The sequence below is a fragment of the Neoarius graeffei genome, chromosome 15, assembly GCF_027579695.1.
Source record: "Neoarius graeffei isolate fNeoGra1 chromosome 15, fNeoGra1.pri, whole genome shotgun sequence".
NCBI classification, from domain to species: domain Eukaryota; kingdom Metazoa; phylum Chordata; class Actinopteri; order Siluriformes; family Ariidae; genus Neoarius; species Neoarius graeffei.
In genome coordinates this window covers 16,786,755-16,805,491 of record NC_083583.1, presented here as the reverse complement: position 1 = coordinate 16,805,491, position 18,737 = coordinate 16,786,755, and the positions used below count along the sequence as shown (strand labels likewise).

The following is an 18,737-nucleotide window of genomic DNA, read 5'->3' as shown; positions in this document are numbered from 1 at the left end:
TTGGTTTCATCCAACCACAAAATATTTTTCTAATAGCCTTCTGGCTTGTCCATGTGATCTTTAGTAAACTGCAGATAAGCAGCAGTGTTCTTTTTGGAGAGCAGTGGCTTTCTCCTTGCAACCCTGCCATGCACACCATTGTTGTTCAGTGTTCTCCTGATGGTGGACTCATGAACATTAACATTAGCCAATGTGTGAGAGGCCTTCAGTTGCTTAGAAGTTACCCTGGGGTCCTTTGTGACCTTGCCAACTATTACACACCTGGCTCTTGGAGTGAGCTTTGTTGGTCGACCACTCCTGGGGAGGGTAACAATGATCTTGAATTTCCTCCATTTGTACACAATCTGTCTGACTGTGGATTGGTGGAGTCCAAACTCTTTAGAGATGGTTTTGTAACCTTTTCCAGCCTGATAAGCATCAACAATGCTTTTTCTGAGTTCCTCAAAAATCTCCTTTGTTTGTGCCATGATACACTTCCACAAACATGTGTTGTGAAGATCAGACTTTGATAGATCCCTGTTCTTTAAATAAAACAGGGTGCCCACTCACACCTGATTTTCATCCCATTGATTGAAAACACCTGACTCTAATTTCACCTTCAAATTAACTGCTAATCCTAGAGGTTCACATACTTTTGCCACTCACAGATGTATGTAATTTTGGATCATTTCCCTCAATAAATAAATGACCAAGTATAATATTTTTGTCTCATTTGCTTAACTGGGTTCTCTTTATCTACTTTTAGGTCTTGTGTGAAAATCTGATGATGTTTTAGGTCATATTTATGCAGAAATGTAGAAAATTCTAAAGGGTTCACAAACTTTCAAGCACCACTGTATCTAAGACATTTGGTATACTCTATAAGGTGCCATAATGTTTCATGAAAAGTGATCGAAATTTTGTCAAAAGTCATAAAATCGCAGCTTTTTCCATAACTTTGAGCTCCTGGTGCCGCCATTAAACTTTTGAATTTTGTCAAAATATTTCACCCAGTGTGTTTTCTTACCAAAAGGAACATAAAAACAAAAATGCATCATGATCGGAGGAACTTTTCATTTTTAGGGGGCAACTGATGCACTCTAACTCTCTCTCTCTCTCACACACACACACACACACACACACACACACACACACACACACACACACACACAAAAAAAAAATCACCTTGGTTGAGATTTTTTTTGACCTGTAACATGCACATAGTTTGTTCACTTTAAGGACACAATTTTGAAACTAAATATTTCATTTCAACCTCCGTGTTTTTCTAAGCCTGTGTTTTTCCATCTATATTTTCACAAGACAGACTTAAGATTGGATATTGGTCTCCCCAGCAGATTTGCCATAACAGATTTGTACATTTTGATTTTAGCTCCCGACGTCTATGCCATCTTGTGCATTTTTAACACCGCCTTTCGACACTTTCTACAAACACGGCACCTCACTGAATCATAAAATCCAATTTCCTGCAATGTGTTCGGAGTCGCTCGTCTGGCAGCATCATAAATAAGTAAAGCACGTGTGCAAAAAGTCCTTCATAAACAACTCAATTGATTGATTATTCCCACATTTGTTTCAGTGCAGAATGTGGTGTGGTTTCTTCCTAATAGCTCCGCTCTGGAGAAGAGAGAGAACGTTGAGGAGCACTCTTTTGATGGGATGTGCTAATGTTTACACAGATCTTGGCCGTCATAAGAGGCAACGTTCTAGTCAGTTATCCAGACGCAAATATTGATTTGAACGTGTGCCAGTTAGCATACACCTATTGTGGTGTGTTTTTGTGTATTAGCCCACAAGCCCTCTTTTACCAGTTAAGGATTGTAGATTAAGGACATTTCTTAGCATTTTTACATACTCTAGATTCGTAGATCTCATCTCATTATCTCTAGCTGCTTTATCCTGTTCTACAGGGTCGCAGGCAAGCTGGAGCCTATCCCAGCTGACTACGGGCGAAAGGCGGAGTACAGCCTGGACAAGTCGCCAGGTCATCACAGGGCTGACACATAGACACAGACAACCATTCACACTCACATTCACACCTACGGCCAATTTAGAGTCACCAGTTAACCTAACCTGCATGTCTTTGGACTGTGGGGGAAACCGGAGCACCCGGAGGAAACCCACGGGGAGAACATGCAAACTCCGCACAGAAAAGCTCTCACCGGGCTCGAACCCAGACCTGTGAGGCGACAGCGCTAACCACTACACCACCGTGCTGCCCCAGATTCGTAGGTTAGCAGTTAAATGAATAAACACCATAGTAAGCCTCAAAACACTCATTTTCAAGAGTAAACATTTGGCTTGTTCTATGGAGGTCCATCTCTTAAAACAATAAAACTGTAGCAGTGCTTACTCATGTGTTCTTCGAGATTTTTATTGAGGGATGCAAATGAGGCGTTTGCGGTTTCATTGTTTTTGAATCTAGACGCCAAGTCAAATGTTGCACGTGTGTTTGTAGGTCTATTTCTAGTCAGGGCATTACCTTATTTGATCTTAAAGCTAGACGGCCTTTCGATTTCATAAAACCCATGAAATTTAGTTCCCTCTGAAATTTGGTGATTGTGATGTATGTTTATTTCTGCAGTATCTCAAAATCTCAGGCCATTCTGCGGCTGGGAAGTTAGTTAATTTGAGGGGATTCCGGAGCAAATAATGTGCATTAAATCACTCGCTTCACGCGGTCAAGCAGACAGAGGAAGTCCGTGTGTGTGTGTGTGTGCGCAGGTGTACCTTTGACCATGCACTGACTGTTCCAGCATTCTGTCGCTAAACGAACAGCTGATCGCCGATATTTATTAGTTTGGTCCTGCATTTCCTTCCTTCGTAACATAACATATGCCGCTTTTCCACTACCAACGCGGCTGAGTTGGGCTGAGCCGTGCCGTGCTGAGTCGAGCTGAGTGGGGCTGTTGGAGTTGCATTTCGACTACAACCGCGCTGAACCGTGCTGGCTGGAAGTGGGTGGACACATTGGGTGGAGTTAGCGAAAGTGGGTGGACGTCACGTGATGTCGTTAGGCGGCGCAAACAGTGACATCAGTGATCTTTTAAGCGGTAGTCTCACAATCCGGATAGTAAACAATAAACATGGAGGACATGGAGTCATTAGTGTTGCTGGTCTTGGTGCTGTGGCTTGTTGTCACCGACAACGCCAACAGATACTGGCAAGAGCGTATAGATGAGGCGAGGCGCATAAGGCTTCAGAAATTCTCGTAATTTGTAATTCTTCTTCTTCTTCCGGGTTTACGGTGTTTACAGATCCCAGCTTGCTCGCAGGGCGTGTGTGGGCATGTGAGGACACTCCTCCTCACCAATCAGTGCACGGGAGTGTCTCCTCACGCCCCTAGCCTCACTCGGCTCGCTTTGGCTCACTTCAGCCCCACTCCAAAACCGTGCGAGTTTTGGGTGCTAAGCAGGGCTGAAGCGAGCTGAGTCGCGCCGCTCTGAGGTAGTCGAAACGCGAGCCGTGTCGGGCTGAAGCGAGCTGAAGTGAGCTGAAAAAGGGTAGTGGAAAAGGGCCAATAATGTCTCTTCTTCTCGCTTTCCGTTACTGTAGTCAGTCTTTCATGTTTCATTCGCACACTCTCAGCCTTCATTTTTCTCTCCTGTTTCAAATTTGTATCCCATAATGCCTTGCGTGAACGGGGAAAGCCCACCACGTGATGCATGACATAGCATCTTGAATTGGGTCATGGTGAAGCAGGAAAAAATAGCGGAGAATTTAGGGCCACATGGCTCTAAATTTATTACTTGTTCTATTAAAATAATAAAATTAGAAGTCTGTGATTTGAATTCAGTAGCTTTCGGTTCACTAAACAAAAATAACTGGGTGTCAGGGAAAATTCTTTTTATGACCTACACATAAAATCTGAAAGGCAGTCTAGCTTTTAAGGTTTTTTAATTTTTATTTTATTTATTTATTTTTAATTAGATCAGGTTCGGGATTCCATCAAGGATTACATGACAAATTTTGTGAATTTGTTTTAATTGTGATTTTAAATATATACTTTTTTTTTTCCATTGTTACTGTTTGTCAAAAGCAATAGAAGGCCCAAATCCCAGAGTTGCACATTATGGTTTTAAAGCTGCCATGTTTCTAGATGTGCAATTCTTCTAATAATTAAGCTGATGCATAAAGTCAAGTCACTTCTTTTCTACAGCGCATTTAAAGGGGTACAAAATATAATATATACGGTTGCTGATGTGACAAGGTAACGTATTAAGTATTCGATCAAATTTATGTACTAGAAAACAACGAAATATCTTGGTAATTGTAAATATAATACTTTTATACGCTAAACCACACAAGAGTCGCCATTTCTAAAAGACCGTGACGTCAGCGCTACCCACTGCACTAGCGGAACTCTCCGAAATAGAGGAGATAAGCGTGTAATCATGGCGTCGGGCGCATCAAGTGAAAGCGACAGCTCTGTCGAATCGTACGAAGAGATCCCGCAAGACACACTGCAAGCAGGCTATGGCTTAGAAGGGTACCAGTTTGAACCTAGGAGAGGTACTATGTAGTGGAAGTTCATTATGTCTAACTATTAAAGCTATTTTAAGTTCGTTTCTTAAGACAAGGATTTTTTAAGATGTTACCTTGTTGACCGTTTCGGCGAGAATCTTCCGCCGCCTTCAAAACAGTCACCAGATATCGAGTGGTGACGTGCCTTATCAGCTGATGTTACGCTACGGAGGCGTGAACATCCCGCCCAATTTGACAGGTAGCTCACGCCTCCTGCTGTCAGGTCGCTCCCCCAGGACACATCTGGTGACTGTTTTGAAGAAGGCGGAAGATTCTCGCCGAAACTGTCAACAAGGTAACATCTTAAAAAATCCTTGTCTTAAGAAACGAACTTAAAATAGCTAGGAGAGGTACTCTCGACTCCGGTGATGAAATAAGAGAAGGAAAGCTCGGATGACGGCGAGGATGAGACTGATGCTGACCATGGGCGTGGCGAGCGTGGGGCAGAGCGTCTGCGTGCAGGTGACACGGCGTGGTGCTCGTGCGGAAAATGTAACGTGGAGTTGCTCACGAGTCCAGCAGAATTTATTTGCTGCAATGAGATAGGCGCCACCCGTGGACTTGCGAAATCGTCGCAAGAGGCAGAAACAGGTATTTCACACGTGCTATTCCCAACCTCAATGAGCCAACACAACTGGGCACATACATACGTCATGAGTGTTACGCAGAGAAAATGAACGTGCATTCTGATTGGATAAAATTAATATCATGGCGGGCTGTTCAAACTGCGGAAATAGTTTGCTCGAGCTACTTTCAAAACACTAACTTTCCAACCTTAGAACAAAAAACTTTTGTAAGTCTTGAATAAGGTTCATCAATGTGTGTTTTATTGTTATATTTACTCTATATATTGCCCTCTGTTCCCCTTTAAAGCAACAGGAGTTGACCCAAAGTGCGTTCCAGTCAAGGCAAATACAATTCAATACATACAGTAAAAGGCATGAAAAAAATGGAAGGAGAGAAATAATGAGGCAAGACAAAAGACATAAAACCAAACACAAAATTGAAAACCATTATGGATAAATATCATTTTGATCAGTTGATTAAAGGTCCAACAAGGATTGGGCGCAGTTCAAGCACACAACTAGATCTAGTCTTCTCCAATAAACCTGGAAGGATGACAAAAACTTATAATTTCATTACTAGTTTGTCTGCCCATAATTTAATTTTGGTGGCAAGGAAATTAACAAAAAAGAGATTTCAGAATACTACATCACATCACACACATTCTTCTTTTATACCAAAAAGCAAACAAGCTGCATTTGATAATGAAGTAAACAATGTAAATTGGAATGAGTTACTGTCTACTGAAGACTTGAGGCATGGCTGTGACTTATTTACAGCAACTATTAATTCCATAAGAGCTAAGTATACCTTAGAAGCTCGGAAAAAAAAAAAAAACCAGGACTAAAGTTGACTTACCCTGGTTGAATGAAACCCTGTGGAAGTTGATGAAGAGTAGAGACTCTGCATTAAGGAAAGCCATTAAGACAAGAAGAGATACAGATGTGTTGATTTACAAAGGTGTGAGAAATAAAGTTATTAGAGAACTGTGATTTGCTAAATCAAAATTTTATCTCCAAGTAATGAATGAGGCAAAAGGAAATAGCAAAGAAATCTGGGTGACTATTAATCACCTCATAGAGAAGGAACAATATTTCTCTGGGGGGTAGGGTGCATCAGTTGCCCCCTAAAAATGAAAAGTTCCTCCGATCATGATGCATTTTTGTTTTTATGTTCCTTTTGGTAAGAAAACACACTGGGTGAAATATTTTGACAAAATTCAAAAGTTTAATGGTGGCACCAGGAGCTCAAAGTTATGGAAAAAGCTGCGATTTTATGACTTTTATGACACAATTTCGATCACTTTTCATGAAACATTATGGCACCTTATAGAGTATACCAAATATCTTAGATACTCATTTTTAGTCCATATTCTAAATATATTATCAAGCACAGTTTGAGTTTTAGCTGTTCATTGGATCATTGTTCAACTAATTTTAAACAATACAAATGTATTATGAATCACATTAATGCTTCTCAATCCCTCGCAAAGGTTCTTAACATGATCTCTGGCTCACAAGAAATCAATAAATGGAGTCCAACATTGTGATTCAAACCTTACGCGAAAACATAAAATAAGCGTTTTTTGGCAATAAATGAACCTCATGGTGCCACCATTAGACTTTTGAATATGGTCCAAAAATTTTACAGGATGTCTTTATTGGTGAAAAGGAACACCCAAACAAAAATGCACCAGATTTTATGAAAGTGAGGGCAACTGATGCACCCTACTGGAGGGCTTCAGTTAAACGTTCAGGGTAAGCTAGTTGAGGATGACACTACTACTGCCTCGATTTTCAATTCTTTTTTTCTTGAATCAGTACAGGAGCTAGGTAAACATTTTTAAAAAGATGGATCTGAAGAATACTGTCCACATTAACAGGTTAGGACAGGTTTTTGATCTTGATATAGTTGATGAAGGGAAAGTTCACAAAATTTGCTCCCTTAGAAATTCAAAGTGTAGAGATGCCTTTCATCTAGACACAATGCTTATTAAAAAGCATGTTGATAGTCTAACCCCCTCCCCCCATTGCTCATTTAATTAATCTCTCAATTATTCAAAGTCTTTTTCCCTCAAATTGGAAACATGTCATTGTGACTCCTGTATATAAATCTGGTGATCAGTATGAAGCCAGTAATTATAGACCTATAAGCATACTGCCTGTATTATCAAAGGTGGCTGAGAAGGTGGTCATTGAACAGCTGACATTTCTTAACTCAAGCAACCCAAGTTTACACAGCATGCAGTTCGGCTTCAGAAAAAATTATTCCGCTGAAACTGCAGTCTTGCGCCTCATAGAACAAGTAAAATCTAAGCTGGACAAAGGCGGGATTGTTGGTGCTGTATTTTTAGATCTACGGAAAGCATTTGATGCAGTTAATCAAGATGTACTCATTTCTAAACTTGCAAAATTTAACTTCTCAATTAATACACTGGCAGGGATGTCCTCATATCTATCCAATAGAATGCAGTGTGTTTAAAGTAAAAAAAAAGTGTGTTCCAGTTACCAGTTAGTGTAAAATGGGCGTGCCTCAAGGTTCAGTGTTAGGCCCACTACTGTTCAGTCTATATATCAACGACCTACCTCAGAATTGTCATGGCATGGATGTACAGATGGTTGCTGATGATAGTATTATACACGCATGCAAAAAATGCTCGGGTGGCAGCTGAGAAATTAACTAAAGCAATGGAGGGTGTGGTTAATTGGCTTGACCAATCTTGTCTTAGTCTAAGGCCCTGTCCACACGGCAACGGATTCAGGTGAATCCGATAAAATTGTTTATCGTTTCGGCCTGGGGTCCACACGGCACCGGCGTTTTGGGTGCCCCAAAACGAAATCTTTTGAGAACGGGTTCCAGAGTGGAAAGATCTGGCAACGGCGCCGTTGTGAAGTCGTCTGGATGAGTAGAACGGATTTGTTTACGATGACATCACAACCACATGTGCTTCACGCCGGGTAGAAGTGTAACGAACTCGATGCGAGTTGTCAACAAATCCTATAACTTGGTTCATGAAACGCGCTTACAACATATTTTCACTGTGAATGTTTATTGTGTAATGGTGCAAAGTGAGAGAGAAAGAGAGAGAGAATAGCCCTTAGGGCAGAGTCAATCCCGCCAGCAAAAATAGGGAAAAAAAAGGAGCGATCTCACCTCTTCAGATGTTGGTTTAAGTCCTACAATACATTCCTCAAAAAGGGCGTAGAAGAACAAATTAATCCATCAACGTGTAGCATTCAATTTATTCCGGACCATTAAAGACGCCGCCTTCCGCGTAGAATCATACGTCATCCTTGCCGCCATATTGGATGGGTCAAAGCGGAGAATAAAGATGCCTCATTCATGTGCTGCGTTTAACTGTACCAACAGGTTTGCCGTCCAAACGAGATCACATGGGATTACCTTTCACAGGTGAGACTGGAAAAATACTTTTCATTGTATTTGGTCATTATAATGTAATTTTACAAACAGATTTTTCTGACTTTGTGGCTAATATGAAGTCTCGCGCATAATAGTTTATGCGCATGCGTCCTTACTTCTATTGTTCTGGTGTCTCCGAAGGGACCGTCTTACAGCGCCCCTAGAGGTGTGGCATGTGTATTGCATCGTTTTCAGCAAGCGTTGCGTTGCCATATGGACCTGATATTTTACTGATCCGTTGCCCATGTGGACGCGATATTTTTTTTTAATAACATCTCGTTGCCGTTGTCGTGTGGATGTAGCCTGAATGTCAGCAAGACAAAAGGTATGTTGTTTTTTTTTTTTTCTAAGACCAACACTCACACTCCTAACACAGGTATATTTATTAAGGGTGAACAGATTGACGTAGTAACTCAATTCAAATATCTTGGTGTGACACTAGATGTAAATCTAAACTTTAAGAAACATAAAAAAATGACCAAAACTATTAAATACAATCTAGCAGATTTTAGACAGATTAGACATTCTCTTTCTATGGAAGCAGCGAAGATATTTATGCATGCATTGATTTTTCTCACATATTTCATACTGTATTACCTGTTGGGGGCAGGCTGGAAAAACCACAATTAAACAAATTGAATCATTATATAAACAAGCACTAAAGGTGTTTGATAAAAAGCCATTTCTGCACCATCTCATCTCATTATCTCTAGCCGCTTTATCCTGTTCTACAGGGTCGCAGGCAAGCTGGAGCCTATCCCAGCTGACTACGGGCGAAAGGCGGGGTACACCCTGGACAAGTCGCCAGGTCATCACAGGCTGACACATAGACACAGACAACCATTCACACTCACATTCACACCTACGGTCAATTTAGAGTCACCAGTTAACCTAACCTGCATGTCTTTGGACTGTGGGGGAAACCGGAGCACCCGCAGGAAACCCATGCGGACACGGGGAGAACATGCAAACTCCGCACAGAAAGGCCCTCGCCGGCCACGGGGCTCGAACCCGGACCTTCTTGCTGTGAGGCGACAGCGCTAACCACTACACCACCGTGCCGCCCCATTTCTGCACCATCACTGTGAAATTTTAGACAAACACAATCTCTTGAGCTTTGAGAATTTTCATTTCTTTTCAAACCTCTGCATAGTGTATAGAATTTTAAATGGTCTGGCTCCTACTTGTCTACTTGAGTTTGTCCAATGTCGCCCTGTAAACTCTAAGATCCACCAGAATAGCATCCATACACAATTGCATAGTACCCTTTCGCTATTCTACCTTTGGTCAGTCAGCATTTGCAGTGAATGCCACCACACAGTGGAATGACATACCCGACAACATAAAGAGCTCTGGCTCTATTAGCAGTTTTAAATTGCAATTAAAACATCTATTGAAAACCACCCAACACTGCACTCATTGATGACTGACAAAACACTTTCATACACATCATTATACTTTCTGTATTTTTATCTACTCACAATGGTGTTGACTGTGTGTATAGTGGAGTTATGTGTGTCTTGTTGTATTTTGTATTGTCTATATTGTATTGTCTATTACAGGGGTTTTCAAAGTGTGGGAGAGTCAGCCCCCCCTCAGAGAGCAAATAAACAGCGCCCCCCCTTACAATTTTTGTTGTTGTGATACTTAGGCTACATCCACACGACAACGGCAACGAGATGTTATTTAAAAATATATCGCGTCCAAATGGGCAACAATCAGTAAAATATCAGGTCCATATGGCGATGCAACGCTTGCTGAAAACGATGCAATACACATGCCACACCTCTAGGGCCGCTGTAAGACGGTCCCTTCGGAGACACCAGAACAATAGAAGTAGTAAGGACGCATGCGCATAAACTATTATGCGCGAGACTTCATATTAGCCACAAAGTCAGGAAAATCTGTTTGTAAAATTACATTATAATGACCAAATACAATGAAAAGTATTTTTCCAGTCTCACCTGTGAAAGGTAATCCCATGTGATCTCGTTTGGACGGCAAACCTGTTGGTACAGTTAAACGCAGCTAATCTTTATTCTCCGCTTTGACCTCTCCAAAATGGCGGCGAGGATGACATGATTCTACGCGGAAGGCAGCGTCTTTAATCGTCCGGAATAAATTGAATGATACACGTTGATGGATTAATTTGTTGTTTCTCACCTGTGAAAGGTAATCCCATATGATCTCGTTTGGACGGTAAACCTGTTGGTACAGTTAAACGCAGCACATGAATCTTTATTCTCCGCTTTGACCTATCCAATATGGCGACGAGGATGACGTATGATTCTACGTGGAAGGCGGCGTCTTTAATGGTCCAGAATAAATTGAATGATACACGTTGATGGATTAATTTCTTCTACGCCCTTTTTGAGGAATGTATTGTAGGACTTAAACCCACATCTGAAGAGGTGAGATCGCTCCTTTTTTTTTTTTTTTTCCCTATTTTTGCTGGCGGGATTGACTCTGCCCTAAGGGCAGAGTCTCTCTCTCTCTCACTTTGCACCATTACACAATAAATATTCACAGTGAAAATATTTTGTAAGCGCGTTTCATGAACCAAGTTATAGGATTTGTTGACAACTCGCATCGAGTTCGTTACACTTCTACCCGGCGTGAAGCACTCAGTCATGTGGTTGTGACGTCATCGTAAACAAATCCGTTCTACTCATCCAGACGACTTCACAACGGCAATGTTGCCAGATCTTTCCACTCTGGAACCCGTTCTCAAAAAGATTGCGTTTTGGGCACCCAAAACGCCGGTGCCGTGTGGACGCCAGGCCTAAACGATAAACAATTGTATCGGAGTCACCTGAATCCGTTGCCGTGTGGACAGGGCCTTAATGTTCCATTCGTATTTTTAAAAAAAAAATGGTTGTTGTACACACTTTAAACATCTGTGCTTTTTTTCAAACCCCTTGTTTTACACATTTTAAACATCTCATAGCATGGTTAGCTAGCACCTCTTGGCAGACAACACACTGTGGCAGTGGAGCATCTTCAGATCCAGTCCATGAAAATCCAAACTTTAAATAATCGTGGTCATACTTCCTTCTTTTGTTGCTTGGCCCAGACTCTGTCTCCTCACTCACTGTAGCTTTAGGTACTAAAAATCGATCCATTTTGTCTCTGGCAAAGGCTAGCTGAAGTTCGCTAAATGTCCGCAATAGTAACTTATTCTGGTTTATTTTTCCTCACGTTGTGCCCCCCCTGAAGAACTCTGGCGCTCCCCACACTTTTGAAAAGCCCTGGTCTATTATGTTTGAATGTTGTCCTGTGTTTATTTGTAATTGTGCCCTGCCAGGGGGACTGCAGATGTAAATTAGCCAAAGGCTAACTCTGGTACAGTGCATCAGATGGAAACATTTATGTTAAAAACTGTACATGGTCCCCTACAAATAAAATGACTACTACTACTACTAATAATAATAATAATAATAATAATAAAAGAATCCTAAAACTCAAACAAAAGATCGTCAAATCGGTCATGAAATCATAAGATCGGTCATCAAATCAAAAGAGGATATAAAACCAATAAAATAATACAATTAATGTGCAGTATGATAAATGATATGTAGCTAAATATGAAATAAGAATATTGTTTTCCCCAACGTGTGCAATATTTACTTTCACCATTCGGTTAGTCTCTTACATAACTTACCTTATTTCTACTGTTAGAATGTTAACCATTGAGGCACTGGTTTTCTGCGTTTTCTATTCCCCTTATGTAACTTTGCAGTATTTCTATTGTTCTATTAGGTACTGGTTTTAGGCATTTATTTCTCGCAAAGTTCTTATTACGTACATTTTTTTTTCTTTTTCTCCTCCAGCTTGTATTGTTGTATTTTAACTTGTACTGTATTGTTATGGGACAACTTCAGGCACAAGAATAACAAAAAAAAAACATGGAGTAACATCAGACTGAATTAAAAGCAAGAGGAAAAAAAATGGGTCTTTTTAAGTTTGACTTAAAAATTTTTTTAAATTAATTTAAAAAATGTTCCTATAATCAGGAGATTGTAAATTTGAATCCTGACAGTGATGCAACTCTCCATGGCTGGGAATCCAAGAGAAGAAACTTGGCTACGGTCTCAGTTATGCCTTTTCGACCAACAGGGAATGGGTTCTTGAACCAGTTCCATTCAGGATTCTTTTATCCTTGGTGCCAGCTAGCACCAAGAGACCCATGTTTACACCAGTTTTGAGCAGAACTGTTGTATTCAAGGATGCGTCATGAATGGAGGGTGTTGCACAATGGGAGTAAACAGTCGTCGCAAGATGGCGGTGTGCACGGATTACCTGTAAGCTTTTGTTCAGTTATTGCAGGTATCTGTTTTTGGTCCATTTTTTTCTGAAGATGTATCCTTTTATGTTGCGTTCTCCATTGCTGCGCTTTGCTTCCTCTCCAAACTTATGGCATGTTGGAAAGAACAGCTATGTTTTGGTCCCAGGTGGGCACCAACCTTTCAGGTTCGGAACCAATTTATTTTTGGTCAGAATGCTCTGAATGGTTCAAAATTTGGTGCATGAATCAGAACAGAACCCGTTCCCTGTTGGTCGAAAATGGGTATCTGTGGGCGGGATACCCACAGATTCTGTCCCCTGTCAGTCACAGCAACACAAGCCAGTCATGTGCTTCTGTGAGCTCCTGTATGCAGAAGATGGTTGATAGCACTTTCTTCCGAGTGTGTTGTGCTGCCCTGTGATGTAGATGTAACAGTTGGCTCCATGTGTCTCAAAGAAAGTATGTGTTATTAAGCCCATATGTTATTGGCCATCTTGTGGTGGTGAGCACTGACCAGTGGGTGATTTTTGCGTTTCAGGTTTCTGTTCATATTTTATTAGCTTTGCCACTTTTCCTTCAAAGGCAAAATCACAAATGCCGACATAGATTTAACAGAGCAGGAGAGGTCAGCTGGGGGAAGGTAAAGATTTGTCAATGTTTTCATTGCAGTTGTGAATCATATGCCAGGAGAGCAATTTTACAAATGACTCCTTTTAATTTGACTTGCGCATGTCCATGTGGAGAAATAAAGTATCTGACACACATTCCCTCACCCAGCCTTGTTTTCTTTCTGCCCACAGTTTCTGACCCGTAAAAGTTTGACCAAGGCGCCTGAGCATTCCAAGCTAGGGCCGTATTTCCAGGACGGCCAGAGGCGCATCGATTACATCCTAACCTACCATGTAGAAAAACTTGAGCGCACACAGCACCAATCTTCTAGCACCTTAAAGAGCCTGAAAGACAGTCTGAGCTGCATTGGGAAATGCAAAAGGGCCGACTCTGCCCATCACGACCCTGAGAGAACCAGTAATGCGCCCAGCCACAGAGATGAGTTTGAACAGAAGCTTATGGATATGGGACTTGAGCTGGAGAAGGAGGAAGATGTGAGTATACATGTTATATTCTGCTTGAGATGCTTCCACCCTGTTCCATATGATGTTATGGTAGTTCAGAAGTGTTCATTGTTGAACGTTGTTCATCTAACTATTGAATTCTGATTGGCCACAATCATGGTCTTGATTTAATTTTCTATAACAGCAGCTCTGATTAATCAAAGTCCTTCTCGCGTCAGAATCCGGTCTTCGGGGGCGTCGTGGCTCAGGTGGTTAAGGCGCCATACCATGAATGCGGGCGACCCGGGTTCGATTCCGGCCCGAGGTCATTTCCCGATCCCTTCCCGTCTCTCTCTCTCCTGCTCATTTCCTGTCTCTACACTGTCCTATCCAATAAAGGTGCAAAAAGCCCAAAAAAATATCTTAAAAAAAAAAAAAAAAAAAAAGAATCCGGTCTTCCCAGGCAGTCTCCTGTCCCAGTACTAACCAACTCTTTAAGGCGTATGGGTGCGGCGCCAATCTGTTTCGATTGCCCTTGGCCTCTCACCTATACAGCTAGGGTTACAGTGGGAGGCTAGTCCTCTGGTAACCACGAGAGTTTGACTTCCCCACTCACATCTGTATTGCAGCATGCCTTGCCAGATGGTAATAGGTACCATTTTTATGATGGTCTTTGGTATGACCCGACCACGAGTAGAACTCGCAATCTCCCAGTTGAGAGGCGGACACGCTAACCACTAGGCCAACTCGCAGTTCTATTAATGTGCACATTCTGATAAAGTATCACTTCTGTAACGAGAAGGGTACACGATAGAGTGCATACCTCCACCAAGCCACATAACATCAAAATCAAATCCCTTGAACCTAGAATAATACAACCCCAATTCCAAAAAAAGTTGGGACAAAGTACAAATTGTAAATAAAAACGGAATGCAATAATTTACAAATCTCAAAAACTGATATTGTATTCACAATAGAACATAGACAACATATCAAATGTCGAAAGTGAGACATTTTGAAATTTCACGCCAAATATTGGCTCATTTGAAATTTCATGACAGCAACACATCTCAAAAAAGTTGGGACGGGGCAATAAGAGGCTGGAAAAGTTAAAGGTACAAAAAAGGAACAGCTGGAGGATCAAATTGCAACTCATTAGGTCAGTTGGCAATAGGTCATTAACGTGACTGGGTATAAAAAGAGCATCTTGGAGTGGCAGCGGCTCTCAGAAGTAAAGATGGGAAGAGGATCACCAATCCCCCTAATTCTGCGCCGACAAATAGTGGAGCAATATCAGAAAGGAGTTCGACAGTGTAAAATGGCAAAGAGTTTGAACATATCATCATCTACAGTGCATAATATCAAAAGATTCAGAGAATCTGGAAGAATCTGTGCGTAAGGGTCAAGGCCGGAAAACCATACTGGGTGCCCGTGATCTTCGGGCGCTTAGATGGCACTGCATCACATACAGGCATGCTTCTGTATTGGAAATCACAAAATGGGCTCAGGAATATTTCCAGAGAACATTATCTCTGAACACAATTCACCGTGCCATCCGCTGTTGCCAACTAAAACTCTATAGTTCAAAGAAGAAGCCATATCTAAACATGATCCAGAAGCGCAGATGTCTTCTCTGGGCCAAGACTCATTTAAAATGGACTGTGGCAAAGTGGAAAACTGTTCTGTGGTCAGACGAATCAAAATTTGAAGTTCTTTATGGAAATCAGGGACGCCATGTCCTTCGGACTAAAGAGGAGAAGGACGACCCAAGTTGTTATCAGCGCTCAGTTCAGAAGCCTGCATCTCTGATGGTATGGGGTTGCATTAGTGCGTGTGGCATGGGCAGCTTACACATCTGGAAAGACACCATCAATGCTGAAAGGTATATCCAGGTTCTAGAGCAACATATGCTCCTATCCAGATGACGTCTCTTTCAGGGAAGACCTTGCATTTTCCAACATGACAATGCCAAACCACATACTGCATCAATTACAGCATCATGGCTGCGTAGAAGAAGGGTCCGGGTACTGAACTGGCCAGCCTGCAGTCCAGATCTTTCACCCATAGAAAACATTTGGCGCATCATAAAACGGAAGATACGACAAAAAAGACCTAAGACAGTTGAGCAACTAGAATCCTACATTAGACAAGAAATGGGTTAACATTCCTATCCCTAAACTTGAGCAACTTGTCTCCTCAGTCCCCAGACGTTTACAGACTGTTGTAAAGAGAAAAGGGGATGTCTCACAGTGGTAAACATGGCCTTGTCCCAACTTTTTTTTGAGATTTGTTGTTGTCATGAAATTTAAAATCCCCTAATTTTTCTCTTTAAATGATGCATTTTCTCAGTTTAAACATTTGATATGTCATCTATGTTCTATTCTGAATAAAATATGGAATTTTGAAACTTCCACATCACTGCATTCCATTTTTATTTACAATTTGTACTTTGTCCCAACTTTTTTGGAATCAGGGTTGTACTAAAGCTGTACACCAAAGTTCATCGAAATCTGTTCACTAGTTTGAGTTATGTTGGGAAAAGACAAGAAAATCCTGGATCTGCATACATATTCATATTTCATTCAAAATTTAATCAGTTGTTCCTTTGCCCATGGCTCACCTTTCCTCCAAATTTCATCCAAATCTGTGTACTAATATTTGAGTTACATTGGAAACAGGCAAACAAATGGAGGCGAAAACATAACCTGGTGGAGGTAACAACAACTTGCACAATGATTTGTATGGCGGACACGCCACATAAACAGATTTAAAAATGTGTAATTGTTGGTATAGTGGAGTTTTCTACAAGGAGATGGTTTATATCATTTTTGTAAGGAGTGTCCAGTGTCTGAGCGTTGTAATATTTGGAGATGATGCTGTAACATGAAGCTTTCAAGCACTGGGAAGTCTTCATGATGAACTTTTTCACTTTTTTTTTTCCCCACATTGTCTTTATGATGTATTACACTACATTACATTTAATGGCATTTAGCAGACACTCTTATCTGAGGTGACGTACAATACACCCAGAGCAGCCTGGGGAGCAGTTGGGGGTTAGGTGCCTTGCTCAAGGGCATTTCAGCCATTCCTGCTGGTCCAGGGAATCAAACTGGTGACCTTTTGGTCCTAAAGATGCTTCTCTAACCATGAGGCCATGGCTTTCCTATGATTTCTGCCTTTTTTTTTTTTTTCCTTTTTTTTTTTTTAGAAAGTGAATTATAGCAGGAGTTAACTTGTTTCATGGACAATCTACAATACATGGATAAATAAGTTTTCTGTTGTTGGGCCTTTCTGTGTAGCGTTTGCATGTTCTCCTCATGCCTGCATGGGTTTCCTCCAGGTGCTCCTGTTTTCCTCATACAGTCCAAAGACATGCAGATCAGGTCAACTGGCTACTCTAAATTGCCCATAGGTGTGAGTGTGATGGTTGCTTATCTCTGTGTTAGCCCTGCAACAGATTGGCGATCTGCCCAGGGTGTATCCCTCCCCTTGACCAAAGTCAGCTGGGATTGGCTCCCACAACCTTGATGGATAAGTGGTATTGCTGGGTTTCACATGACATCACATCCGCCTCATTAGTTATTCAAAACTTTAGCTAGTGGTCTACCAAACCTCAGTTGACAAAGCGTTTGTATGGAGAAGGTGCATTACTTGCATGAAAATTGCCTTACACTTGCGTTGTTTTAGGTTGTTCGAATCGATCAAACCGTGAAACTGATAAAGGTTTCTTCAGGGTTCCCCACGAACTAATAAAAAAGGGTGAATGAACACAGGATTTCACAAAAAGACGTCGAGAAAGGTGGCTTTTGAACCTCTGACTGAAATTGAAGGGAGCCGAGTCGAAGCATGCTCGAGTTTGCAGTGATCACTTGGTGAAAGGTTTGTATCTCTCTCTCAGCTATGGCCTTAGTGTTTTCCGAGTACTTTTCTTGCTATGTGTTGTTATTTTACGCTACTTTTTTTTTTTTAGTCACGAAGCGCAAAAGTCCCCAGCTGTTTCTTTGTTTCCTCCTCACTCCTCACAAAGTCCATATGCATGAAGGTCGCGACAAAATTCTTCCCCAACCATACAGTTACAATGCGCCGTGATCACTTCTCCGTCTTGTTTAACGAAGATCCAGGTCTTTAAAGGGGTTTCTGATGATCTTTTGTGAATGATTTACCTGAGAGATGAGAGCCGATAAGAAATGCGAACGAAAAGCTTAAAAAAAAACTTACACGGGCAAAAACGATCCAGGATTCATTCGGCAGCGATTTGATAGCGAAGTCCTTTACCCAGCCACATACAAAAAAGTTGTAAACCTCCATACTCTGCCACGCTTTCATCTGTTTTGCGGTGTAGAAGGACGTCTGCAACACCAGAGAGTTCGAGATGTCGGGGAACTCGACTGAAGGGTAGTTTTCGAGATCGTATGACAAATCCTTCTTTCCCAGACTGTAGGGGTCGATTCCATTGCACATAGCAATCTTCTGAATATATCTAAAGCCAGCAGTGGCTTCTAGATTACGAGCGTACTCTGATAAGTCATCGCTAGTTGTTTTGCACTACAGCAGCTGTTTAGACCACCAGCTATTTCACTGCTGGTAAAACTGCTAAGAAAAGTCACGAGACTGAAACCCAGCAATAGATAATGGATGGATGGATGTGGTACATGAATAAAACACCATTAGCCCACCCTGTCGTTAATTATTTCCTTATAACTGCAGGGCTTATTGGCTTGCCCTTCTCACAGAACCTTTAAAAGATTAAGTGAAGTGGGACACCACAAAAGTGTTTTCCTGGTAGCTAAAAATCCCTGAAGAATCTTATTTTTTTTTTCCCCAAAGACTGTAATTAGTTTCCACTTGGTTACTTTTGCATTAATCTCTCCTACAGAATACTGTGTGGCAAAGGC

General features: G+C 41.4%; 1 protein-coding gene across 3 annotated transcripts in view; it reads left to right on the top strand.

The window, feature by feature from the left end:
- ano1a (anoctamin 1, calcium activated chloride channel a) overlaps window positions 1–18,737 on the top strand; it is a 245,511-nt gene that overhangs the window by 110,861 nt on the left and 115,913 nt on the right. For 2 of the 3 annotated variants that reach the window (XM_060940929.1, XM_060940930.1), the window contains one exon: window positions 13,591–13,893. The exons of the other annotated variant lie outside the window; for it this stretch is intronic. In XM_060940929.1, the coding sequence (XP_060796912.1) occupies window positions 13,591–13,893 (303 nt within the window). The remainder of the gene's footprint in view (window positions 1–13,590; window positions 13,894–18,737) is intronic. 3 annotated transcript variants of the gene reach the window in all.